The sequence below is a fragment of the Schistocerca nitens genome, chromosome 7 (assembly GCF_023898315.1).
Source record: "Schistocerca nitens isolate TAMUIC-IGC-003100 chromosome 7, iqSchNite1.1, whole genome shotgun sequence".
Lineage (NCBI taxonomy): Eukaryota > Metazoa > Arthropoda > Insecta > Orthoptera > Acrididae > Schistocerca > Schistocerca nitens.
The window spans coordinates 97654640-97681644 of NC_064620.1; the positions used below are offsets into that span (position 1 = coordinate 97654640).

The 27005-nt window shown below is 45.6% G+C and overlaps 1 protein-coding gene across 1 annotated transcript in view; it reads right to left on the reverse strand.

Moving 5' to 3' along the window:
- The window catches only part of LOC126194705 (ATPase family AAA domain-containing protein 2-like), a 220538-nt gene that overhangs the window by 33197 nt on the left and 160336 nt on the right, over positions 1-27005 (reverse strand). The window contains exons 20-22 of the mRNA XM_049932942.1: positions 23551-23640; positions 21260-21441; positions 20652-20790 (exon numbers count right to left, since the gene is read on the reverse strand). Coding sequence (XP_049788899.1) covers positions 20652-20790; positions 21260-21441; positions 23551-23640 — 411 coding nt within the window. The remainder of the gene's footprint in view (positions 1-20651; positions 20791-21259; positions 21442-23550; positions 23641-27005) is intronic.

Below are 27005 nucleotides of genomic sequence, written 5' to 3' on the forward strand. Positions count from 1 at the left end.
TTTATTTTGCCTACTAGCTACTGATTTCAGTAGACAGTACAATTCTCAGGTCAACCCTCTGGCAAGCCGACATCACGCTTGCTTCCCAAGTAGGTGTGTCAAATCAGTAGCCAGTAAGCAAAATACTGCTAATATAGAGTAAAAAATACTCTTTTTCAGTATTGTATTGGTTGCTGTTCCACCAACAATACGGCAGGAATGTGAAATAGATAAGCATTGGAAGTGACTAACATGACCCAAGAGTACACAAATAACAACGATATGATAATGAAAAGGGAAGTTACAGAGGTCTTAAGGGACAATTAATGGAGGAGAAGATTCAAATTAATTATGGTATTGGTGGCTACTGCAACTTAACAACTGCCAGCTGATATAAAAGTATATGAGTTTAGAAAAGCCCTCCTAGCATAAAAATTATAATGATACTACACACACTTATTTTTCAAATCAAAAGTACATTTGCATGTGATGCAAAATGATGTTTAAAAATGCTACAAGAATCGAAACTCAAGATTGCAACAACAAACAAAAGTGATGAGAGGCAACTTATCACCACAGATGAATGAATGATAACACTAAGCTTATTTAGGATCAACTGCCCAGGCAGAGAGGGAAAGCATGAGACTAGAGAGCTGCGGGCGTGGGTAGAGTGACACTGGAGGAGTGGATCGGGGGGAGACTGGTGAGGCGGGGGTCTGGGGGAGGCGGGGCCAGACAGGACAGGCGGGGCCTGAGGCTCGTCAGGCAGGGCGGGGCGGGACGGGGCGGGGGCTCGACAGGCGGGGCGGGGCTGGGCGGGGCGGGGCGGGGGCTCGTCAGGCGGGGCCGGGGGGGCCGAGACTCGTCAGGCGGGGCCGAGACTCGTCAGGCGGGGCCGGGGGGGCCGAGACTCGTCAGGCGGGGCCGGGGAGGGCCGAGACTCGTCAGGCGGGGCCGGGGTGGCCGAGACTCGTCAGGCGGGGCCGGGGGGGGCCGAGACTCGTCAGGCGGGGCCGGGGGGGCCGAGACTCGTCAGGCGGGGCCGGGGGGGCCGAGACTCGTCAGGCGCGGCCGGGGGGGCCGAGACTCGTCAGGCGCGGCCGGGGGGGGCCGAGACTCGTCAGGCGGGGCCGGGGGGGCCGAGACTCGTCAGGCGGGGCCGGGGGGGCCGAGACTCGTCAGGCGGGGACGGGGGGGCCGAGACTCGTCAGGCGGGGACGGGGGGGCCGAGACTCGTCAGGCGGGGCCGGGGGGGCCGAGACTCGTCAGGCGGGGCCGAGACTCGTCAGGCGGGGCAGGGGGGGGGCGAGACTCGTCAGGCGGGGCCGGGGGGGGGGGGGCGAGACTCGTAAGGCGGGGCCGGGGGGGGCAAGACTCGTCAGGCGGGGTGGGGGGCGGAGACTCGCCAGGCGGGGGGGGGGTGGGCTGGGAGGCCGAGACTCGCAGGGGGGGCTGGGAGGCCGAGACTCGTCAGGCGGGGGGGGGGGGGGGCTGGGGGCCGAGACTCGCCAGGGGGGGTGCCGGGGGCGGATACTCGCCAGGGGGGGGCCGGGGGCGGATACTCGCCAGGGGGGGCAGGGGCGGAGACTGGACAGCCGGGGGCGGAGACTGCACAGCCGGGGCCGGAGACTGCACAGCCGGGGCCGGAGACGGGACGGGACAGGCGGGGGCCGGGGGCCGGAGACGGGACGGGACAGGCGGGGGCCGGGGGCCGGAGACGGGACGGGACAGGCGGGGGCCGGGGGCCGGAGACGGGACGGGACAGGCGGGGGCCGGAGACGGGACGGGACAGGCGGGGGCAGGCGGGGGCCGGAGACGGGACGGGGCAGGCGGGGGCCGGGGGCCGGAGACGGGACGGGGCAGGCGGGGGCCGGAGACGGGACGGGACAGGCGGGGGCCGGAGACGGGACGGGACAGGCGGGGGCCGGAGACGGGACGGGACAGGCGGGGGCCGGGGGCCGGAGACGGGACAGGCGGGGGCCGGGGGCCGGAGACGGGACGGGACAGGCGGGGGCCGGAGACGGGACAGGCGGGGGCCGGAGACGGGACAGGCGGGGGCCGGGGGCCGGAGACGGGACAGGCGGGGGCCGGGGGCCGGAGACGGGACCGGCGGGGGCCGGGGGCCGGAGACGGGACGGGACAGGCGGGGGCCGGAGACGGGACAGGCGGGGGCCGGAGACGGGACAGGCGGGGGCCGGAGACGGGACAGGCGGGGGCCGGAGACGGGACAGGCGGGGGCCGGAGACGGGACCGGCGGGGGCCGGGGGCCGGAGACGGGACGGGATAGGCGGGGGCCGGGGGCCGGAGACGGGACAGGCGGGGGCCGGGGGCCGGAGACGGGACAGGCGGGGGCCGGAGACGGGACAGGCGGGGGCCGGGGGCCGGAGACGGGACAGGCGGGGGCCGGGGGCCGGAGACGGGACAGGCGGGGGCCGGGGGCCGGAGACGGGACAGGCGGGGGCCGGGGGCCGGAGACGGGACAGGCGGGGGCCGGGGGCCGGAGACGGGACAGGCGGGGGCCGGGGGCCGGAGACGGGACAGGCGGGGGCCGGGGGCCGGAGACGGGACAAGCGGGGGCCGGGGGCCGGAGACGGGACAGGCGGGGGCCGGGGGTCGGAGACGGGACAGGCGGGGGCCGGGGGTCGGAGACGGGACAGGCGGGGGCCGGAGACGGGACAGGCGGGGGCCGGGGGCCGGAGACGGGACAGGCGGGGGCCGGAGACGGGACAGGCGGGGGCCGGGGGCCGGAGACGGGACAGGCGGGGGCCGGGGGCCGGAGACGGGACAGGCGGGGGCCGGGGGCCGGAGACGGGACAGGCGGGGGCCGGGGGCCGGAGACGGGACAGGCGGGGGCCGGGGGCCGGAGACGGGACAGGCGGGGGCCGGAGACGGGACAGGCGGGGGCCGGAGACGGGACAGGCGGGGGCCGGAGACGGGACAGGCGGGGGCCGGAGACTGGACAGGCGGGGGCCGGAGACGGGACAGGCGGGGGCCGGGGGCCGGAGACGGGACAGGCGGGGGCCGGAGACTGGACAGGCGGGGGCCGGAGACGGGACAGGCGGGGGCCGGGGGCCGGAGACGGGACAGGCGGGGGCCGGGGGCCGGAGACGGGACAGGCGGGGGCCGGAGACGGGACAGACGGGGGCCGGAGACGGGACAGGCGGGGGCCGGAGACGGGACAGACGGGGGCCGGGGGCCGGAGACGGGACAGGCGGGGGGCCGGGGGCCGGAGACGGGACAGGCGGGGGGCCGGGGGCCGGAGACGGGACAGGCGGGGGCCGGAGACGGGACAGACGGGGGCCGGAGACGGGACAGGCGGGGGCCGGAGACGGGACAGACGGGGGCCGGGGGCCGGAGACGGGACAGGCGGGGGGCCGGGGGCCGGAGACGGGACAGGCGGGGGGCCGGAGACGGGACAGGCGGGGGCCGGAGACGGGACAGACGGGGGCCGGAGACGGGACAGGCGGGGGCCGGAGACGGGACAGACGGGGGCCGGAGACGGGACAGGCGGGGGGCCGGGGGCCGGAGACGGGACAGGCGGGGGCCGGAGACGGGACAGGCGGGGGGCTGGGGGCCGGAGACGGGACAGGCGGGGGGCTGGGGGCGGAGACTGGACCGGCGGGGGCTGGGGGCGGAGACTGGACCGGCGGGGGCTGGGGGCGGAGACTGGACCGGCGGGGGCTGGGGGCGGAGACTGGACCGGCGGGGGCTGGGGGCGAAGACTGGACCGGCGGGGGCTGGGGGCGAAGACTGGACCGGCGGGGGCTGGGGGCGGAGACTGGACCGGCGGGGGCTGGGGGCGGAGACTGGACCGGCGGGGGCTGGGGGCGGAGACTGGACTGGCGGGGGCTGGGGGGCGGAGACTGGACGGGCATTCTGGGGGCGGAGACTGGACGGGGGGCTGGGGGCGGAGACTGGACGGGGGGGCTGGGGGCGGAGACTGGACGGGGGGGCTGGGGGCGGAGACTGGACGGGGGGCTGGGGGCGGAGACTGGACAGGTGGGAGCAGGGGGCGGAGACTGGACAGGTGGGAGCAGGGGGCGGAGACTGGACAGGTGGGAGCAGGGGGCGGAGACTGGACAGGTGGGAGCAGGGGGCGGAGACTGGACAGGTGGGAGCAGGGGGCGGAGACTGGACAGGTGGGAGCTGGGGGCGGAGACTGGACTGGCGGGGTTTGGGGGGGACTGGGAAGGCGTGATATGGATAGAAAATGTTCTTAACAGATCTGCTGTGGAAGGAGACAGATGGGAGGAATGTTGGTTGGGATAGGTATTGACCTTGGCTTGTCTTCAAAGGATTAACACTTGGTTTGTAAGACTACCAGCAAGAATGTACTAGAATATTATGTAGTGTGGCTGGGTAATGGAGTAACACTTTGGAGGGTAATGGTAGGATTTTTATCTGAAGGCTTGGGGAAAGATTGGTAGATTTTCCCATAACCTGGGCAATATGTGGGGAAACTTGTTCTTGCCACAGCAAAAATCGGCACAATTTCTCAATAAATTTTATGCAGTTCGTAAATAATCGAAAATGTTATTCAAAAATTACACCATGAATTTATAGTAAACAAACCTTTACTTGCTTCCAGTTTCCATCATCATCAGGTAACATGCATTGCAAAGATGGAAATACACGAGATAAATTTATCTATCAATTTAAAAATACGTGACGAAGATATGAAAACTTGAAACATAAATCTGACATAGCCTGCAGTAATAATTTTTATTTGTGTTAGGTTCATCTTGCCCACTCAGTATGTTCACACCATACCATTACACTGGTTGTGTGATGGTTTAATATATTTTGTATAAGTTCTTTGTTGGTATACAGGTTGCCCAACAGTGACAGAAACTTGTGACAAATAAAGAGTTGTTTAGTTCATGTAATATAAAAATATTTTCTATACACAAAAATTCTGTTTATGGACTAGGTGAAGTTAATGCTGAGTGCCTGTAAACCTGAGACAAGAAAGGGCCATGTGAATAGGATTTTGGAATAGTAATTGGGGCTCTAAGGCAGCACCACGGACTATCATTAGCATGGGTCCAGTTCATGAAGTTGTCACCAATAAATCTGAACCAGATTATGATATTTCTTTGAATGCAAAGCTATGTTATTTTACATAAAAATTGCTAAGTTTCAAGAATTACATTCTTTTGCTCAAATTCAGTATAATTCCTGACAGCTATGACATACCCAACTAGACTTATATGCCCAGTGTTAACTGGTTACTGAAATACCATAAAATCAAATTTAAATTACCATTTTGCCTTCACTCTCTCATTTAAATACAATGGACCAGTGATATACAGCTTTCTTCAGGACTAATAATCAAACAGAAATGGAGAGCAGGAATTACACTAGGCACCACTGATTTTGATTGAGAATAGTGTTCTCAATAGCATATCTCTTAGTACCTTTTATCGTACACTTCTGATTGCAAATACTTTTTCGTTGTTAGCAAATACTTTTTCGTTGTTAACACTGCTTGGACACAGTGATATTTCAGTAGCTTCTTGAATTACAGAACTCCTGTACTTCATGAGTCATACCTCATGTTATTTTTCACAATATGTATGCCTATTGCTGAAGAAGGTTTCTATACAGAAAATTTGTTACTTTCTTAGATCTTCACTTAATGCAGAGAACAATCTTTAGTAACTGTGTGGCCTACATAGCTTCCTCCACATCATAAACAATACATACCCAATAAACTTGGGTCCAACTTGTCTGTCTCACTGCAGTACTGAATACTGTAAACTAAAGTTATTCCTTCAAAATACATTCTCAGTGTTCTTCTGTTCAAGTTTCTTTAGGATACTCCAACATCTACTCCACACTTAATCATGGTACTGTGATGATACACTGTATCATATACCTAACACTGAAGTTTTGCTCATTTAGATCTGTATAACACCATAACTCTCTGAAGTTGATCACAGTTACAGGAGACACTCAAGAGTCCCCAAGGTGTTGTAGGAAGATATTTATGTACTTGTGGGTTATATTTTAAAGTGGCAAGTTGTAACTGCCAAAAATAAATAATATTTGTATTACTGGCTTGTTAAAGCAAAATTTTGTCAATACACTATGCAAACTATTTATCATCTGCAACAGGATTTGGCAGAGAAGATGTGTAATGAGAGAATCCAAGGGTAAGTTAGCAATGACAACTTGACATTAGCAAGGTCAATGTATAGTGGTTCTTACCTTAAGGAAGTGATGACAGTTAACATGTGCCCTCTTTCTGTAATCGACCCAGCAACAACAATATGAGTGAGACACAATTGTCAATCAAGAACATAGTGAATATTAAGATATTTAAATGAGCAGAACTTGTTAACTGACTCTCAGTTTCGATTTTTTAAAGGATACTATACACAGAAAGCAATAGAAAATCTCAAAAATGAAGTGGTGGCAGAGCCAAACAACAAATATTACCTGGTTGCTTTGTCACCTTGCTGAAGCCACTGATTACATAAACCATAAAATTCTCCTTTGCAAACAAGTTTTATAGCATAAGTGGCACCCTCCTCGCATAGATGACAGAAAACAGAGGTTTTCATCAACAGACTGTGCCACAGACATGAGAAAGTAACTTTTGCATGACGTGTCATTGCCAAGTAACATAGCTCAATGAAACTTCAATCGTACACCTGCATGATCAAAATGATCATGTTCGACAATAGTGGACATACTCTCATATGGCTAGATGTGGGAGAATGTGATGCACCTAGGAACACTGTTGAACATGTTTTGGTGGTCCAGGTATTATGGAGTGAAGAGGTATAATGCTGCATGGGCATACTAATCTCAATAACAGTGTGTGACTTCATCGAAATGCACAGGAGCAGCAGCTATTGATAAAAAGAGAATATTTGGCAAATGGACTGACCTGCCCGTGCCACAACTTAAAATCCCGCTAAGTGTGTGTGGGATGCGTTGAAGAGATGTATTGCAGTGTGTCAACATGCACAAACGACCATCCAGCAATTGTCAACTATGCAGGTGCTGGGATCTAACACCCTACTACATTAATACTGTGATAAGACATTGTACTGTATCTCCTGGGGTGGTCATGAATTTGCAATTTAAAAGCGCCATGTGATGATAGTTATTGTATGAATAGTTGGCACTGTGCACCAAAGAGTAATCAAAAGCACTGTGTTGCAATATATTCCATGGACCTTTTTTTTTTTTTTGTCTTCTTATGTTCTTGAAGAGGAAAGAACGATTGTTTGAGGTTCATCTTGCTGTAACAGTCTATGTAAGTTGTAAACGAAACTAAAATATAGTTGTTCATGACTTAAAATTTGTGTAAGGTATGTAATGATTTGTAAAGCTAAACTTTTAGTGTCCTAAGTAGACATGGCCTTAACAAAACATTGACCATTGTTAGGCGCCATACTAGAAATAGATAGTAATTTTTTTAGCTCATCTTCGAGATGTGGAGCCGATTAGGACACTAAACTTTCTTTCAGATGCCACGAGCTATGCGGCCACTATGAATAATTTAATATATTTCACTTTCCGAATTTCTCAAGGTTGCGAGATAACTTCCCGGGCAGAAAGGCCTGGTCACAGGATTCTAGTTCTAGTATAAGATTTCATCTGCAAAAGATCTTATATTGGTATTCGAGATGGAACCACTATCTGGAGTTACGGGTTTTATTAATTCACACTGAACTGACCTACGAAATATTATCGGGTGCTATAAGCACATGAGTTTTAACTATGCGTTCGATATATGTTGAGGAATATCTGTGATGATTCAAGAGAGAGACAATTAATCATTTATAATCCCATAACCATGCTGAGTACTGAGATAGTCTGCTGATTCCTCATCTGCACCAGGCTAAATTAAATTGCATTACACTGTTCATAGCATTATTAGTTATTTCTCTTTTGTTTTGACGTCAGTTTATTAAAAGCTATCAAAGCATATAGAAATTAAATTAAATTACAACATCCTGTGAAACGTTACTAAATGCCCTCTGAAAACTACCTAAAACAGATAGTTAGGAACCCCATTTATGATGGAAATATACTGGATCTAATGGCAAAAAATAGATCTGACCTCTTTCAAGATATCCACATTGAAACTGGTATCAGTGACCATGATGTGCTTGTGGCAACAATGATTACCAAAGTATAAATGACAACTAAAGTAAGAAGAAAGATATCAGTGAGGAAATTTAAACTTTCAGCACACGGCAGGAGCACATAGAGGAACTATGGCTCAAGCTTAAAAGAATAGCTGACCACACACTGGATAGATATGTTCTCAGTAAACAGTTTATAAATGGAGGAAACCTCCATTGTAAACAGTCACCGTAAAGAAACTTCTAAAGAAACAGAGATTACTGAATAATAGGTTTAAGACAAAGTGTAGCGCTACAGATAGTGAAATGATACATGTTTGACTGTCAAGAGAACAATGCATGATGCCTTCAGTGACTACTGTAGCAGAATATTGTCACGTGATCTTTCACAGAAACCAAAGAAATTCTGTGTGCTTTCCACAAATCCGAAATCGATTGTAACCAATCAATCTTTAGTATCCGACAATGATTCAGATTCTCCCCAGTCCGAGTACTGACATGGACAGCCAGAGATAATTGGGCTTCGTACACTAGCCACAGCTCAATCAGATGAGGGGCACCATCAAAGCCGCAAGCGTATCATGCGGAGCCGTCCACCAATGCGAGGCGGCCTGTAGCACCGCAGTGTATATATTTAAGGCAACTTTGCTATGCTCTAATATTCTTTAAGTTAGCTGTGAACTCTGCCGTCATCAACCTCACGAACCGCTTGTGTGCTCCTACGGTCTCTGCATTACAGCCAGTCGAGTGTTTATAAACTGTGTTCCGCCTACACACAATAGGATAGGAAACCATCTATTCCAAACTGATTGCTTCAGATGAAAACTGCTTTGTTCATCATGATATGCAACAAAAGTTGGTTCTGATGCAACATAACTACATAAAATTGCTTGAAATTGTCTGCCCCTGTCAATACTGATCTTTTTAACTATATTCACTTGGATCAGCATTTGTCATGTGTTTCAAATATCCATATTTATTCATCAATATCCATCCTGATTGCACATTATCACACAATTCACAATGACTCAGTTTGTTTTACTGCCATCATTACATAATTAGGAGTATTTTGATGCAAGTGTCAATGTCACATAATTTGTACATTCAGGTATGTGAACAACTGTTTATTTTCAGCTTTGTTTGTCATTTAGAAACAATCCAAGCTTTACTAACATGTATTGGAAGTCAGAACCATCTCTAATTTGCAGTGACGTAATAGGTTTTGAGGTGGATTGATTCCATCAACGAATCCTCAAATCCTGATATGAGAACACTGCTCATCTAATTTTTAACACAATTTAGAAAAGCCTTTTGAAGCAATTTATGAATTTCAGCCGAAGCTAGAGGACAAAATATCTCACTTCTGATGAGTTTCATATAAAAGATGATATTCCAATTACAATTAATTAATTAAACACCATTAAAGACATAGCAATAACTTTCATAGTACTCTGCCCACATAAAATTCAAATTTTGTTAACCCACTGAACAACAAAATAGATTGTCGTAGGCCTGCATTTTGATAACATTAATGTTTGATTTTAATTTTGGTATTTTCCTAGAGACTTTTCTTTTTGTACAGTAGAGCGTCGATTATCCAAACTAACTGGGAGACCGGTGTTCACAAAACCAGTTTATTCAGATAATCAATCTCTATACTTTTTCCAATAAAAGCGATACATACTGATAATAACACAAATTTCTTTTACTATTAGAAGCATAAGTACTGTTGGAATGTACATAGTGCTGCTGAGTAAATAAAAAATAAGTAATACATATGCATTTTGCATGCACATATTATAGACTTCAGTCTTAAACAAATACTTAAATTTGGTCTATCTAAGCAGGTCTACTCACTTTTGAGCAGCTAAATCACACACTTCTTTAAGGAGAAATATCCAACACTGGCAGCTTTCACCTTGTGCTTCAAACCACTGCAGTACAGTATCTAAACTGTAAATCGTTCAGAAGCAGCTGATACATTTTCACCTTCATTGGAACATGCTAGTGGTGTCAGCTTTATCAGTGGTGAGTTTTACAATTTCGCTACCCTGCATGATCTGGATCTGCATCGTCAACACTCACCCATCCTTGAATGTCATCTTCTTCTTATGCTCAGGGCAATTGAGTTCTTTTAGCACAATGAGCATTTTGGACATATCATTCTGTTCGTCATTTTCAATTGACTTGGGAGAACTTCCCACCAGAACCAAAATTTTATTCCCAAATTATATTCCTTTACAATCTTCCATGCTGCTACAATCATGTAGAACTCATCTTTCAAAAATCAATATTTTTATGATTTATAGATGCTGGTACAATGGGATGTGCCCTCTGCTATGCACCTCATGGTGGTTTGCAGAATAAAATAATAACGATGTGACCAATGGGCTGTGATTAGGAGATTACACAAGGTGGAAGAAATGTTACTTCTTTTAACTAGTCCCTTTCGTTTAAGATATCAAATGATGGATGAGTTGGTGCACCATCAACAAACAGTAATGTTTTCTCCATTTTGCAACTGATAAGCTTTTACAGAGGGTACAGAAACTACTCCATGAAAATCATACTATCCATCTGGGCACTCTCCTGTGAGATTTGAACAATAAGCATCGCAGACGTATTAACATGTTTGAAGCAATGCAGTTTGTTACTTTTATGAATGATAGGCATAGGCAAATGGTGGCTACCAGTAGCCTTAGTACAAAATTAAAAAGTAGCAAGATTCTTGCTTATTTCAGGACCAGGTGGGTGCTGCTGGTCACAATGTAAAGCAAGTTTTTCTTGGCAAAGCTCTCCAATTGAGCACAGTTTCGTCATGTGATGCAACGACTAATAATGAGATATAATTTTATTTCCTTTCTTTTACTACCTTGTATTTCACAGATATATTTCTGATGGCAGAATATTTTTCATTTGGTTATATAGTGTAGAACATGAAGTGTGACTGTTTACTTTGCTGTTCTCTATACGAGTTCCTTATGCGAAAACTTTGATTTTTTTCTGATGATCTTTCAGATAGTTTTATTAAATGTATTATGTGAAACAGGATGCAATAGGCAGAAGTGTTGTAAGAACTGTGGAGCAAGAGAGGTATTGACAGATGTCGGGTCGAACAGTGTGGCAGTCAGTCGCGGATGGCGTGTGAACATGGTAGTACGAAAGCACGTTTTGTGTGAAATAATGGTGTGCGTTTAACGAGATATTAATACGGGACTTTTATGTGTTAGATACGGTTTGAAATTTGACTTTATGATGGACATTCTAAATGGACGTTGCATTACATGAATGCTGTTGGTTTTTGCAGAATAATGCTTGTGTCAGTAACAATGCACTCATGAACAGACAGTATTGTCATCGGTTTAGAATTGAACTGCATTACATAAAATGTGAATTTAATATTGCTCAATTTCTCTTGACAACAAAATATGACAAGTGCTAAAACACTAACCACCAATGTTGACACTGTGAACTGTGTCGCTATGCAAGTGACTTTTTTTTGCGGGAACATCGTTATCGTGAACCATGAATATTAACAGCAGACTGACCGTCTAACTTTGCAACTGGCAAATTATAGCAAATGAAATGTTAATTTAAATACAATGTGTGGACTGTGCCAAAGTATCGTGTGTGAAAGTTGCAGCTGAACAAATACGACCTTTAAGTGCTGCATGAACAGTTACATTGTTCCGGCTTACGACAAATCAAAGCTATACAACTTAATACCACCACCAGCACAAACAGGATGTAAGGAAAGATTCATATCAGCAACTTCAAACTGCTTCTACCGTCGTCGACACATCATGCCGACCCAGAACAGATAAGACTCAAAACCATTTCTCTCTTCGAGAATCTCACAATCATATAAAATTTAATTTCTTTTGCTTTGTAATAATCTATCTCTTAATGTTTCTCTCTGTAAATTCATTTGCCGCATTCCCTTTTGTCTGCGGAAAGTTTATTTCTAGATGCAACAAGGATTCTCCTGACAGAGACATCACGTACACTATGCACGCATTCAAAAATCATTTATAATGTGTTCAAAACCCAACAGGGATGCGTTTCAAAATCACATGAATAATCGATAGACCAACATGCGCTGGATGCTAGGAGCTCTGTGAAACAAATATTCCCCCCCCCCCCTTTTTCTTTTCAAGAATATGAATTTGGCGCCCCCTTTTCCCGGTAGCATCTAGCTGCTTGCTGCGACTGCTTGCACAGCCAACAGCCACATTCCTGTAGCCAGAAGTGGGAGAATCTACTATTCAAACGCGACTAAACTGTGCATGCGCATGAGACTGCTGGTAACTGCTAAAACGAATCTAATGTAAACAGTTGTGACGTCACACTCATCAGAGGCAATTTGTTGTTATGAAGCATTGCATAGTCTTCCTAAAGCCTTTGACACATTTTGCTGTTGGCAGATGCTTGCATGAGCAGTGTGTGTGTGGTCGTATTCAGCGCATTTCCTTTGCAATTTATTTTCGTTTTTTTTCTCGTCGTTTATGTTTTATTTTTGAAGTAATATTCTGCAGTAGCGGCATACAGTGATCTTCTTAGTTAGAGTATCGTTTCATACCACTCAAAATTACAAAAATTTAACAGAAACGATGAAAAGTTCCCGGAATTCTAAAAAATTCCCGGGTTTTTCCCGGTTTTCTCCCGGATGAAAAAATTCCCAGGTTTTTCCAGAATCTCCCGGTTGTCCCGGGTTGTATACACCCTGATATTAGATTACGACAGATGTGAGTTGGCAAAGACAGTAGTATGAAGGTGTTCTGTCACTGGGGACAGTGAAAATGAAATGAGTTGGTTGGTTTAAAAGAGGGGGGAAGGGACCAAACTGTGAGGTCATCGGTCCCTTGTTCCCGGTAAAATAAGTACACAAGGGAGAGAAGAAAAGAAAGGAGATGTGCAGCACAATAACAGGAAAAAGGAAGAACCAGAAGAACGACAGAAGGGCAAGCAACACTGCTACAGACAAAACAGGAAAAGAAAACCAAAGAGAGAAGCAAGAAACATATAGGAGGGATAAAAACAAGAGAGCAGATGACCGTGGCTGGCCGACCACGAAAATAAAAGGAAAAGCCAGCCATTCTGCAACACATAAAACATTCAGCCTACAAGCATTAGAATGGAGGACATGCACTAAAACTTATACAGAATGATAAAACCCACCGTCATGTGTAAAACGTAAAACTAAATTAGCTGATGAGGCGCTGCCAGCTAAAATTAATGGCAAGTCCAGTAACTGAAGAGTCCGCAGCAGGGCAGCCAAAGGACAGCTTACCAAGATATGGGCTTCACACCACACCGACACTGAGGCTGGCAATCACAGCGCAGGAGGTAGCCGTGCGTCACCCAAGTGTGGCCAATGCGGAGCTGACAGAGAACCACAGAGTCCCTGAAAGACGTCCGCGTGGAGGTCTCCCACACATTCGTTTGTTGTGTATACTGAGGCTATGTCATTCTGTCACCCAAAGCCGAAAGAATGTCAGAACGCAGGCCAGGTTCAGAGATGCCCATCTCCAGAAGCAGTTTTTGGATAGCCTGTTTGGCCAGCCTGTTGGCAAGTTTGTTGCCTGGGATGCTGACGTGTCCTGGGGTCCACACAAACACCACTGAATGATGGGACTGGTCCAGGGCATAGATGGACTCCTGGATGGTCGTTACCAAAGGATGGCAGGGGTAGCACTGGCTGATAGCTGCTCAAGGAGCCAGTACACAGAAGAAACGACTCTCCAGGGCGTGAACGGATGTGCATGGATTGACAGTGAAAACACTGCAGCTTCTGGACATGGAATGCTATTCAATATGTCCTCCATGGACATACGTGAAGCCAACGTGATCATCAGCCATCAAGCCGTCGGTGTAAACCACTTCATGGCCTCAGTACATGTGAAGCATTGAGAGGCAGTGACAGCAGAGAGTCGCGGGGTTAACCGAGTCCTGAGGGTCATTAGAAAGGTCCAGGCGAAGCCGCAGCCTAGGTGTACACCATGGAGGTGTTCGTGAATGGACGTCAAGTATAGGTGGTAAAGGCAAGGACTCCAGTTCGGAAAGAAGGGATGGGACACGAACTGCAATTGGAAGCCCTGACCTAGGCTACCAATGTGGGAGATGAACCGGTGGGGGTGGGAAAAGGAGAACTACGAACATGGGCAACTTAACAGCTGTGCACGCCTAACCTGCAATGGAGCGACTCCGGCCTCCACCAGGGCGCTCGTCACTGGACTCGTCCTACAAGCTCCTGTCACCAGGCAAACACCACAGTGGTGCTCTGGGTCGAGTAAACGCAACACTGAGAGTGCCGCCAAACCATAAACCAGACTTCCATAAACAAGGCGCGATTGGACAAGGGTTCTGTAGAGCTGCAGCAGTGTAGAGCAATCTGTACCGCAGTTGGTGTTGCTCAGACAGCAGAGGGCACTGAGATGCTGCCAGCACTTCCGCTTAAGCTGATGAAGGTGAGGAAGCCAAGTCAATTGGGCGTCGAAAACCAGTCCTAAAAATCAATGTGTCTCCACGACAGTGTGTGTATCGTCATTAAGGTAGTTCTGGTTCCGAATGAATGTTATGACACCAACAGAAGTGCATAACACACAACTTTGTGGCCGAAAACTGGAAACCGTGGGATAGAGCCCATGAATGCGCCTTGTGGATGGTTCCCTGTAGGTGCCGAACACCAGTACTGGTGGAGCAGTATGAAATGTAGAAGTCTTCTGCATACAGTGGTGAGATGGATTGCCCTACAGCTGTTGCTAGACTAAAAATAGCGATATACTCAATACAGAGCCCTGCAGGACCCCATTCTCCTGGATATTGGGGGAACTATGGGAGGCACCAACATGGACACAGAAAGTAAGAAGTGACAGGAAATTTTGGATAAAAATCAGGAGCCAGTCTCAGAGACCCCACTCGTATAATTTGGCAAGGATATGATGTCGCCAGGTGGTGCCACACGCTTTCATTAAATCAAAAAAGACAGCAACCAGTTGTTGGCATCTGGAAAACGCTGTTCAGATGGCAGACTGAACGGAGACAAGATTATCATTGGTAGAACGACCCTGGCGGAAGCCGCCCTGACGTGGAGCCAGTAGGCCATGTGACTCCAGGACCCGACCCAACCGCCGAAACACCATACGTTCCAGAAGCTTACAAAGAACGTTGGTGAGGCTGATGGGCCAATAGCTATCCACATCAAGCGGGTATTTACCCGGTTTGAGCACTGGAATGATGGTGTTCTGCCGCCATTGCGATGGAAAGACGCCATCACTTCAGATCTGATTGTAGATGACAAGATCTCACTTGTCAGATGAGAGATGTATAATCATCTGACTGGGGATCCGATCCGGCCCACGAGCTGTGTCAGGGCAATGTGCAAGGGCACTGAAGAGTGCCCACTCTGTAAATGGGGCGTTCTAGGATTCACTGTGGCTTGTAATGAACGAGAGACCTTTCCCTTCCAGCCGCCATTTGAGAGTGCAAAAGGCTGGGGCGTAATTCTCTGACGCAGAGGCTCGAGCATAGTGCTCGGCAATCACGTTTGCGTTGGTAGATAACACGCCATTTATATTAACACCGGGAACACCTGTTAGGGTCTGGTACCCGAAAACAAGTTTGATCTTTGCCGAGACTTTGGAAGGTGACGTATCTCTCCCAACACTCCTGCTTCCGTCATTTGATAAGTTGGCAAACACGGGCATGGAGCCGTTTAAAGGCTATGAGGTGCTCCAGGGAAGGGTGCTGCTTATGCTGCTGTAGAGCTTGCTGATGCTCCTTAATTTCTTCGGCGACTTCCGGCGACCACCAAGGGACTGCCTTTCGCTGGGGGCATACTAAAGAGCGAGGGATTGCGATTTCTGCCGCAGAAACGATTGTTGTAGTCACCTGTTCAACCATCACATCGATGTTACTGTATGGGGGAGATTCACTGGTGACAGGAGACGTGAAAGTTTCCCAGTCCGCCTTGTTTAAAGCACATCTGCGAAAGCGTCCATGGGCCTGATGCCGGGGCAGTGACAGTAAGGTGGCGAACTGGTCACTACCACACAGGTTGTCATGTGCTCTCCAGTGGATAGATGGGAGAAGTCCTGGGCTGCAAATTGATAAATCAATGGCCGAGTACCGTATTTACTCGAATCTAAGCTGCACTTTTTTTCTGGTTTTTGTAATCCAAAAAACCGCCTGCGGCTTAGAACCGAGTGCAAAGTACACAGAAATTCTGAAAAATGTTGGTAGGTGCCGCCACAACTAATTTCTGCCGTCGAATATATGTAGCGCTACACAGGCATGCTTTGCAGGCACAAAGATAAATACTGGCGCCAAAACCTCAGAGTCAGTAAATAAATTAAAAAAAAGGAGGAAGACGAGCTTCTTTCTCCGCCCCGAGTTTCGACCACTGCAATTTCATACATTATCCAACGAAGTAAATACAAATTCCGTATTGTTCATCATCGAATGTAACAGCATTTCAATGTATTATGAAAATACGACTGGCAAGACTGTTAGGGATGTTTGTCATGGCCAACTCTACGTTCTGAATTTTTTCCTACCTGTGAGAAGATATGGTTGCTAATAAGAACTTTTATGAATTGTGAATCACATGCAGTATTCTCTTCACCATAAGAATAATATGAATATAAACATTTTGCCATGTATTCTTTCGTGTTTGCTGCTATCTCATTTAAATCCTGTCTGCCTAATAAACTACGAAACTAGTGTGAGACAACAGCAAACGCGGAAGAATATACACATCATGTCATGTTTATATTAGTATTATTCTTATGCCTAATAGTGATACAGTCAAAAATGAAGCACGACAATTGACTAGATTTTTAAATCTAAGATGACTCTAATTTCTGTGCAGAATGTAATGAACAAAAGAGGCGTCTGTAAAGATTTTCAAACGGTGAAATTTTTTAGCTAAACTCTCTTCTATGATACGCAGTCTATTATTTGGTTCTTGTTCATCATTATCAAAGAAAGCAGCAGTATAAGTAACAACAAATAGCAGTCTCTTGCCATTGTTTCGCTAATGAGACAATTCCTCTCTTTTTTATTTATCGTAAGCGGTGGTAGCGCGCACAAAAGCAAGCCATGCCGCGAGCGGTGACAGGTTGTAAACACACATTATCAGAATGCGAGAAACAATGCATGACACAGTATAATAACGCATTTTCAGCTTAGAATGCCATAAACACCTATAACAAAGAGAACAGCACTTATCAGATCAAAGAAAAGGACCAACTTTGTTTCGATTTGGAGGTGCGGCCTAAAACTTTTCTCTCCCTCAAATTTCGAGTCAATTTCAGGCGCGGCTTAGATTTGGGAATTTTTTTTCCCCTCGATTTTGAATCTCATTTTTCAGGTGCGGCTTGGATTCGAGTAAATACGGTAACTACCATGAACGACACTGAAATGTGTGGCGGCCCCAGTATTTAAGAGGCAGAGGTCGAACTGAGACAGTAAAAAGTTTCGACATCTCTTCCTCGGCTAGTGAGCACGGTGCCACCCCACAATGGGTTATGGGTGTTAAAATCTCCCAAAAGTAGGAAAGGTTTTAGTGTGTTGATCAACCAGTGCAGCTAATACATTCAGGGGTACTGCACAATCTGGCGGAAGATATAAATTGCAGACAGTTATTTCCTGCGTCGTCCTCATTTGACTGCCACAGCTTCAAGAGAGGTTTGATGGGACACAGTTTCACTACAGACTGAATTTAGGACATAAACGCAAAATCCATGTGACACTAAATTATAGTCGCTCCGGTTCCTGTGATAGCCCTTATAGTCTTGGAGGGCTGGAGTCCGCATTGCTGGGAACCATGTTTCCTGGAGGGCAATGCAGAAAGCAGGTGTTAAGCTTAACAGTTGCCGTAGCTCAGCCAGGCAGTGGGAAAAACTGCCACAATTCCACTGGAGGAATACGTCATCATGAGACTGGGAGGGCATGGAACATTCAATGAGGAAGGTTACACCTCAGAGTAACCTGCTGCCACCGACTTATTGCCTGAGCAGGCTATATCCAATGTGTCTGACGGTCCGGCGAGATCTAGGTCCTCAGTGGACGTCAGAATCTCTACCTCAGACGCAGAGCTTGTAGGTAGCAGTGGTGTGGGTGCCACTGCAATTCCCTTGGTCTTGGGGATCTTCTTTTCGATTTCTCTCGCTGTTCCTTGGGTTTCCCTGGCTAGGAGGACTTCAATGATTCAGTCTCCGGGACTGAGGATGAGCGTGAAGCCATACGACCAGCTGCTTTTGGGCTCTTCAGCCACTGGCAGGTGTCATCTTTCGCACTAGCAGAAAACTGGGAAGGGAGACACTCAAGGGACCTTTTCCTAGCGAGAGGAGCTGAAGAAGACTTACGCTTCTCTGGCTCAGAAGTGGCGACTAATATCCCTGGTGGTTGGGGGATTTAGCTCCTGAAGTAGGTGGTGCATAATCAAAAGGGAGGGAAGTGCCCCCCCCCCCCCCCCCCCCCATCATCAAGGGTGCAGGTGTAGTCCTCTGGTTCTGAGAGGCGACAGGAATGTGAGGAACTGATGGGGCGACGACAGTTCTCGTTGTGGCGGCGTAAGAGGTGGTCACAGCCACAGGATGTAGGCACTCAAATTTCCTCTTGGCCTCAGTGTAGGTCAGTCGGTCCAGGGTCTTATATTCCATGATTTTCCTCTCTTTCTGTAAAATCCAGCAGTCTGGTGAGCAAGGTAAATGATACTCTCACCAGTTGATACAGATGGGATGCAGGAATATGGAGTATTGGGATGTGATGGATGTCCACAATCTCGACTTGTGACACTGGATGTACAGCAGGAAGACACATGGCCGAACTTCCAGCACTTGAAGCACTGCATTGGGGGAGGAATATATGGCTTGATGTCACAGCAGTAGACCATCACCTTGACCTTCTTGGGCAATGTGTCACCCTAGAAGACCAAGATGAAGGCACTGGTGGCAACCTGATTATCCCTTGGACCCCAATGGACACGCCGGACGTAATGAACACCTCACTGCTCTAAATTGGCGCAGCTCGTCGTCAGATTGCAAAAGAAGTTCCCTGTGGAATAATATACCTTGGACCATATTTAAGCTCTTATGGGGCGTGATGGTAACAGAAACATCCCCCAACTTGTCACAAGTGAGTAATGCCCATGACTGGGAAGAGGATGCTGTTTTTATCAAGACTGACTCAGAGTTCATTTTGGACAAGCCCTCCACCTCCCCAAACTTGTCCTGCAAATGGACCACAAAAACTGAGGCTTCATGGACATGAAAGATTCCCCACCAACTCTCGTACATACGAGGTACCGGGTGAATAAGCTTCACTGCCATCCTTAGCCTGGCATTCCTCCCATGGTGTGGCCAGGGAGGGGAACGATTTGGGGTCATATTTCTTAGCATTGAAGTCAGTCTTTGCTTGCTTAGAGACTGCTGATGACGGACCATCACCAAGAGATGACGTACTACACTTCAGGGTGTGTCATCTGACCCGATGCCACCCACTCCGACCAGGGGCCCTCCCACAGCCTCAGCAAGGGCCACCTGGCAGGATGGCCATTGCTGGGAGTCCCGATGCCAGAGGGAAATGGGCATACATGGGGAGCTAACGACACAGGCATCAGCAGAGCGATTCCTGTGTTGTCAGGGGGGCTACAACCAATGGGGTACATGGCAGTCCCACCACAATGGACAGGCTACTGTGCTGGATATGAGATGATAAGAAGTCCACGGTCATTGTCAGCACAGAAAGCAACACTGCATAGTGCTTGATGGAAAATGCACCTGGGAAGGTGTCCTCACCCAAGAGATGGAGAATGAGAGGGACTGCAACGCGAAAACGAGAAAGTGGGCTAAAGATCTCAATGCATGATGAGCACGATGCACCGTGTTAAGTCGTCCTTCCCCAATTGGCTTGCTCTTCCGGAAAATTTAGAAAGATGGAGGTCAAATCTGACAGAGGACCATCACATAAAGGCTGAAATGTGTGACCACAGGCAGGAATACCTCGGGCTAAGAGGGAAATAGTCTGACTGCAATGTTGCATAGGGTGGGGAGGCAGATGAAAAGCCACTTTCAGTTGAGTGAGACAGTTGTACACTATACCTCACTTGATAGCATATTTTAGAAAACTGGAATACTGGCAAGCAAGTTGGTTAACACGTTCAGATTACACATACGTGGAACAATATCTCAATTGTTTTATTACATTTGGAACGAGCTGAAATATTTACATGTATCCCCAATGCAAGATATAATGAAATATGAATGAGGGGTAGATGTGAGCTGTTGCTGGCTTTCTAGAGCTTATCATTATTATTTTAACCCAAACACACACACACACACACACACACACACACACACACACACACACAGTGCATCAACAGGTTTTCATAGCGGACACTCAGGATCTAAACAGTCTTTTCCACATATTTCATGTACGAAATTTAAGAAGATTCTTTGCACTCTAGCATTAAACATAAAATAAAGCAATACCCATTAATAATCCAACCGTCTGCCTACACGCAAATTCTAAAATCGCAATGTGAATTACTTTAACAAAATATCTTACCTAAATCATCTTTTGATTTCCTTTTCCCCTCCAAGTGAAGTGGTTCATTTTCTCCATTTATTTTTTTGCCTCCTTCAACCTTAATATTCAATGGACCATTGATTACTCTTTCTTTCGCAATGTTATCAGCATCCAGTTTCTACAGCAAAATAAATAAATATCTCAACATAACTTATTGCAATCAGATAAAGCAAACAAAATGTTGATAGAAAACAAAAATATCTTGGCAATATGTGATACATTATATGTTACAACATTAACTGTTTAATCCTTACACAAAATTAATGTAAATTGTTGCAATGACATGTCACCACTCTCATTACCAAAAATGTACCAGTCACTTGTTGAGACAGTTAATGACAGCTCGAAAACTACCAACTCAACTTAAACATCTGTCACTTCTACAATTATTGATTGTTTTCTTCGCATCATTAGAAGTTCTACATGAAAGCTTTCCATTCTCCTAATCTAATCTTGTACAATCCTACTTGGCAGGAACTTTGGACACTACAGTATTTCATAGGAACACACAATGTGGAATTAGTCCTGCTCTTTATTTACATTTATGCAGCCTCATAATAAATTACTATAAAATGTGATCTACATACCGTGGATGCTGAATTAGAATTATTGTTTCCAGCATTTGGACTCAAAGACAGCACATGACGAACACAATGCTTCTTCTTTTTGCCAGAGCTATGTCTCAGTAGGCCCCTTGACCAAGCAGATCGACGACGCTTTTTTGAAAGGCATGAATCACTGTTGAACTTCCAATGACTCTTGGGGAAACCTATACATGAACTACAAATTATTATAAATTCGCACATATGCAGGTGTGCGCACACACGCACGCGCGCGCACACACACACAAACACACACACACATGCACACACTTATCCTTAGCTGCTTTTATATTGATACCACAAAGAAGAGAGATGTAAGTCTGCCCCATACTACAGGTGTAAACAATGTGTGCACCTTATTCATGTAGTGATGCCAATGAGGAACAGGAAGGAAAGATTATTTTTAACATCTTATTAGTGTTAAGTGCATTAAGTAAGAGATCAACTTCAGACTGGATGAGAATGTTGCAGGAAAACACCACAATGTGTAGAGGAGAAAAGTGCATATAACTGGCAGATGAAACTTACCAGCTCACTAGGGTAAGTGTTCTGATGGCACTGATATATGAGCTGCACTAATAACTGCCTAATTTGAAATCATGTTACTGGTTTGAAATTTTGCTCGTCACTGAACCCTCCATTCATCCCACACTGATGTACATGGCAACTTGATATATTCTGTTGTGTCAGAGAGAGAGAGAGAGAGAGAGAGAGAGAGAGAGAGAGAGAGAGAGAGAGTTGACAATTTTCAACATTTAAATAAATAAATAAATAAATACTTTCGCTGTGCCTTAGCAGCTAAAATTCTGACGCTATGTTTCTTTCAGCGTATTCTTCCCGTATTAAAATTTTCAGGTCAGGTTCTACATATTGGTTTGGACCACAGGCATGCCAAATATTACAATTTGTCCCTAATTATCACGAGTTCTAGGCCAAAATTAAGGTCTTACTGAACCCCCTGTTAAAATTACAGAATTCACTATCCAAGTTATTTTAGTAGTTTGACAAAACAATGTTTTCTGTTACATCATTTTGTGAACAACACATTCCCCACAAAGTGTTCCCTTGCTAACTTCTATACCTTTGGTGCGTAAACTTGTAGTTATGTTCCAATTTGGAATACTGAGGTTCACACGTGATGTCACTGCAAAGTCTGAAGCAACTGGGTAGCATTTAAATTTAGACTCTGACATTTTTTGCAGTGTTTGAATTGTCATTGTATACTTTACTTGGTTAGCCTGTTTTTTTTTTTTTTTTTTCCTTCCAATAGTCTGGAAATTCTTTGTGTCATTAGCAGTTCTGAAGATTTATTTTATCAACGCAAGAACAATGATTAAAGTTCACTTTTTACTTCTTTGAAAACTCCTTTCACTGTACAATGTTTTAACTGTTTTGCCCTTTGAAAATTGGTCATTGATCTTATTTCAGACTCCACTAAACTTTTGCTTTAAAATAACATTTGCATTTTACATTTTGAAAAAAGCTGACTTTACTAGGGTTAAAGACACAAATTTTTTACTTTTCAAGTGGTCAAATTAGGTTTACATTCTGCTAAATGTGTATATTATCTCAAAACAGAAACACATGGGAGTATCTCTGTAGATCCAAAATGCAAGAGAATTGTTACTGGCAGTGTGATTGGCCGCTATCTTTATAAGAGCTAGTGAAATAACTTGTGGAAGAGGAGTCAGTCAAGCCTACCAAGCCCGCGTGGAGTGTTAATTGAATAAATTTGTTTGCAAAAAATGCAAGGGTATTTACAGCTGGTACAGAAACTGAATTTACAGTGTGATTTGAGACCTGTTTACCTAGATATGAAAAATGTAAATAATGGAAGTGTCACTTGATAAAGGCCACATGGAAGTTCACACTAGATGCAGCCTTCACTGTTTTTAATATATCCTATGTAAGCCAAAAGTAGGGTGGCAAATTACTAACCTCTTTCAGATCACATATAAAGGAGAAAAGAATTACTGACATCAAAATCAGAACTAAAATAGTAGAAATGAGGACAGAAAAATCACAATTTTTCTACATGTGACAAAATAAATAAATAATGGGAACCAGTTTCATTTAGGAGTGTGATAGACCTTTTTTTTAATACTGCAAGAACATTGTCATCATCATCTTTCAGGTGAAAAGTTATCCATTATTAATGCTAAAACAAAGCTGCCCCCCTCCCAAATACTTGTACATCTGCTACACAGATTTAACAACCCTATTTACGCTGAATGCTTTGATTACACCTTGCGTTCTTTAGGTCTTCAAATACAAACCTGTTATTTCATTTGAACCATTTCCTCCACTTGTATCGGTAGAAGTCATTGAGTCTTTAACTGGTGTACTTGCTAATTTTGGGCTATTTTCTGGAAACAGAAAATCCAAGTTAGTTAAATTGAGAACAAGCAAATAACATTTTTTATAGACATACATAAGAAAGATATATGTTAGAACCAACTGCACCCCATCCCCTCCAAATCCTTACAGCTTCTTCCACAGACTACCCTCCTTTTCACTGGACCTGCACAAGATGATGTGATACAGCAAATAAAATTATATACTAAAAAAGTTGTGAGATTCCGCAGCAAACATTTGGATAATCCCTTTTAATCTAAAAAATCATCAGCTAAATATATACCCTATTTTATGGATTATAAGATGCACTTTTTTCTTTGAAAAATTGCCTCCAATATTCAGGTACGCCTTACCTTGAAATTAATCTAAAAATGTCCAGTGTTTGATTTAAAATTCCTGCCAGTCTTAAAAATGACCATTTATTCAATGCTGTGGGAAACCTATATCTGGCAACATTGGATTAAATTGGCAGCAGCAGTGTACCAATGTGACAAACATGAGCTTCAGGGACTCACAAGCTTGACAACACTGTCTGCCTCCTGCCCCACCATCACACACCCAGTATACTGTCGAGCCTATGGTGTGTCACTGCAGTCGAAGATGAATTGAAAGTGATTTGAGTTATTGGCAACTGTGTAACGTTTTGTTAGAAGCTAGTTTCGCAAAGAAAGAAACAGACCAAAACTAGAAGATGATGTATTGAAATGGATTCAAGGACACTCTAAAAAAATGGCATTGCAATAAATACAATAACGATTCAAATACATACTTGTAATCTAGTGCTACAGTGGAACTTAACAGATTTTAACATAAGGGTGGAGTTGGTTGATGCTACGGGTTTACGAAGCTTTATGGACGTAGCATGCGAATCAAAACCAAAATTGTTCAGAAAATACCACAAGAGTATGAAAAGAAAATATTATATTACCATCACTTTATTGTTCAACATCAAAAGAAAACCAGTGTGTAACTAAGCCAAAGAGTGAATATGGATGAATCTCCTATGACATTTGATATGCCTAGTAACACAACTGTTGCCATAACAGGTGCTAAAACTGTAACTATAAAAACGAGTGGACATGAAGAAATACACTGTACATGACAAGGGTTGGATGGATGAGGCTGGTATGAAATTATGGATTAACAGTGTGTGGGTGAGAAGGAAAGGTACATTACGGTAGAAGAGTTTCCTTCTCGAGCTACATCAATTTAGTAGTCATTTGAAAAATTCTGTGAAAGAGAAATTGAGAATGGGAAATACAGAGCTTGCTTTTGTTCCAGGAGGACTTACTTCACAATTTCAACCTCTTGATGTGTCAATAAATATACCATTTAAAGAGTATATGAGAGAGGAATGGGACAAATGAATGAGGGACAAAACCCAACATGAATTCACACGAAGAGAGCTTTAAAAACGACCTACAAACAAACGTGTCAGTGGATAAAAGAGCCATGGTCTAGAGTGAGGAAAGAAATTGTTAAATCTTTCAAGAACTGCGGAATAAGTAATGCTCTTGATGGCATTGAAGATCATCTTATATATGAAGCGGACAACGAAGATGACGAAATAGGAGGAGGAAGAAGAGAGTTCAGATGATCATTTTCAGGCATCTTGAAGGTCAGTTCGGTTTTATAGACCAACTTTTTTTTAGTATAGCTTTGCAATCTAATAATGAAAATGAAAAAAAGGTTACTTAAAAAAAAATGCTTAAAAATTAAGGCGCATCTTACAGCTCGTAGTGTCTTTTACTCCATAAGATATGGTGTCTTAAAAATCCAACACTTCAGATGCAACAGTCAAACCAAACCTAGTAAAGTCAACTAAATACTATTTCTCTCATAATGATACAATTGAAGTTGGCTATAATGCTCCCACGGAAAGATCATATCTCATTGTTGACAGTACTACCATGTTCATGAAACCACATTTTAATTATTGATTTCTTCTCCTTTGAAGATCACACTTAAAAACAAATCTGCATAGCTTCTTTCCTGTACATTATGAAGTAACTTGTTTGAATCATACTGATGAAAAAATTTTTGTTGGCCGTATTTGGCTGGTGAGGTCCACAGACGCTATGATATGAAATGCATGGGATGAAAGCACGTGATACTACTAATGGTGATCCATTTACCAAATGGGGGACACGGAACTCATTGACACTCTTGATGATATCTGAGGGGGATACAAATCAGCACCAAAAAAATTTTCGGTCAATTTGTCTGTGAAACACTTCCAAGAATTGCTCTTAGCCAAGCAACACTAAAATCTTTTGCTTGTTTCAAAAGTTCTATGATGGCACATTAGTAATTAATTCGGGACAGGTGGGGGATAGTTCTTTCCCCAAAAATCTCAACATCAACTGCCAAACATACTTCACCCTGCTCCTCTACGCTCAACAAGCTTAGCTTCCTGGACACTGATCTCCGCTTCCTCTCAGCCCACAAGAAACACATTAATCACTAACAATACCTCAGAATTGCTATGTTACACTTTCAGTGACAGGTACCTGTGGATACTTCATCTTTATCAGCTGGAGTTATTAAATATATCGATTAACCAGCTAGAGCTTTTACATACATTATTAAGGTAATATGATCTGTATCATTAAAAACATTATTTTAAAAATTCTGAGTGTCAACGTTCTAAGGGGAGTCAAGAAAAACACGATTTCCTACTATTGACATCTTGCGTAATGAATATGCAATAAAATTAGGCAAAGTAGACTTATTATCAGCCTGTCAGTCGCTATTTTTATTTCTGACTAATAGAACCATATTTCAAATGGCTCTGAGCACTATGCGACTTAATTTCTGAGGTCATCAGTCGTCTAGAACTCAGAACTAATTAAACCTAACTAGCCTAAGGACATCACACACATCCATGCCCGAGGCAGGATTCGAACCTGCGACCGTAGCGGTCGCTCGGCTCCAGATTGTAGTGCCTAGAACTGCAAAACCATATTTAATATCAACCATTGGCAGTCAAATTTTTTTAATATAAGGTGAGCTTTATTTCATCATGTCTTATTTTAGACTGAGTGATTTTGGGAAGTTTCTTCTGAAGATGGGTGACACTGGCCAAAATCAGCTAGTTTGAAATAATAAAACAGTGACTGACCTATTGGAACTAAGCATATTTTGTACAAATAAGGATTGAGAGGTAACTCCCTGTGACACATATGCCCAATTTTGATCAAATAAAATTGTGACTTCCTCGTAGTTGTAATACCTGTGCACTGCCTGTGGGTGGAATAGCAAGGAAGTGAATTAACACTGCCATTATGGCATACTAAGTGCCCTCCACCAGACAGCGGATTGTAGAATTCAGAGGTGGATGTCCCTTCCATCAGACAGTGTCTTGGAGAGATCAGTT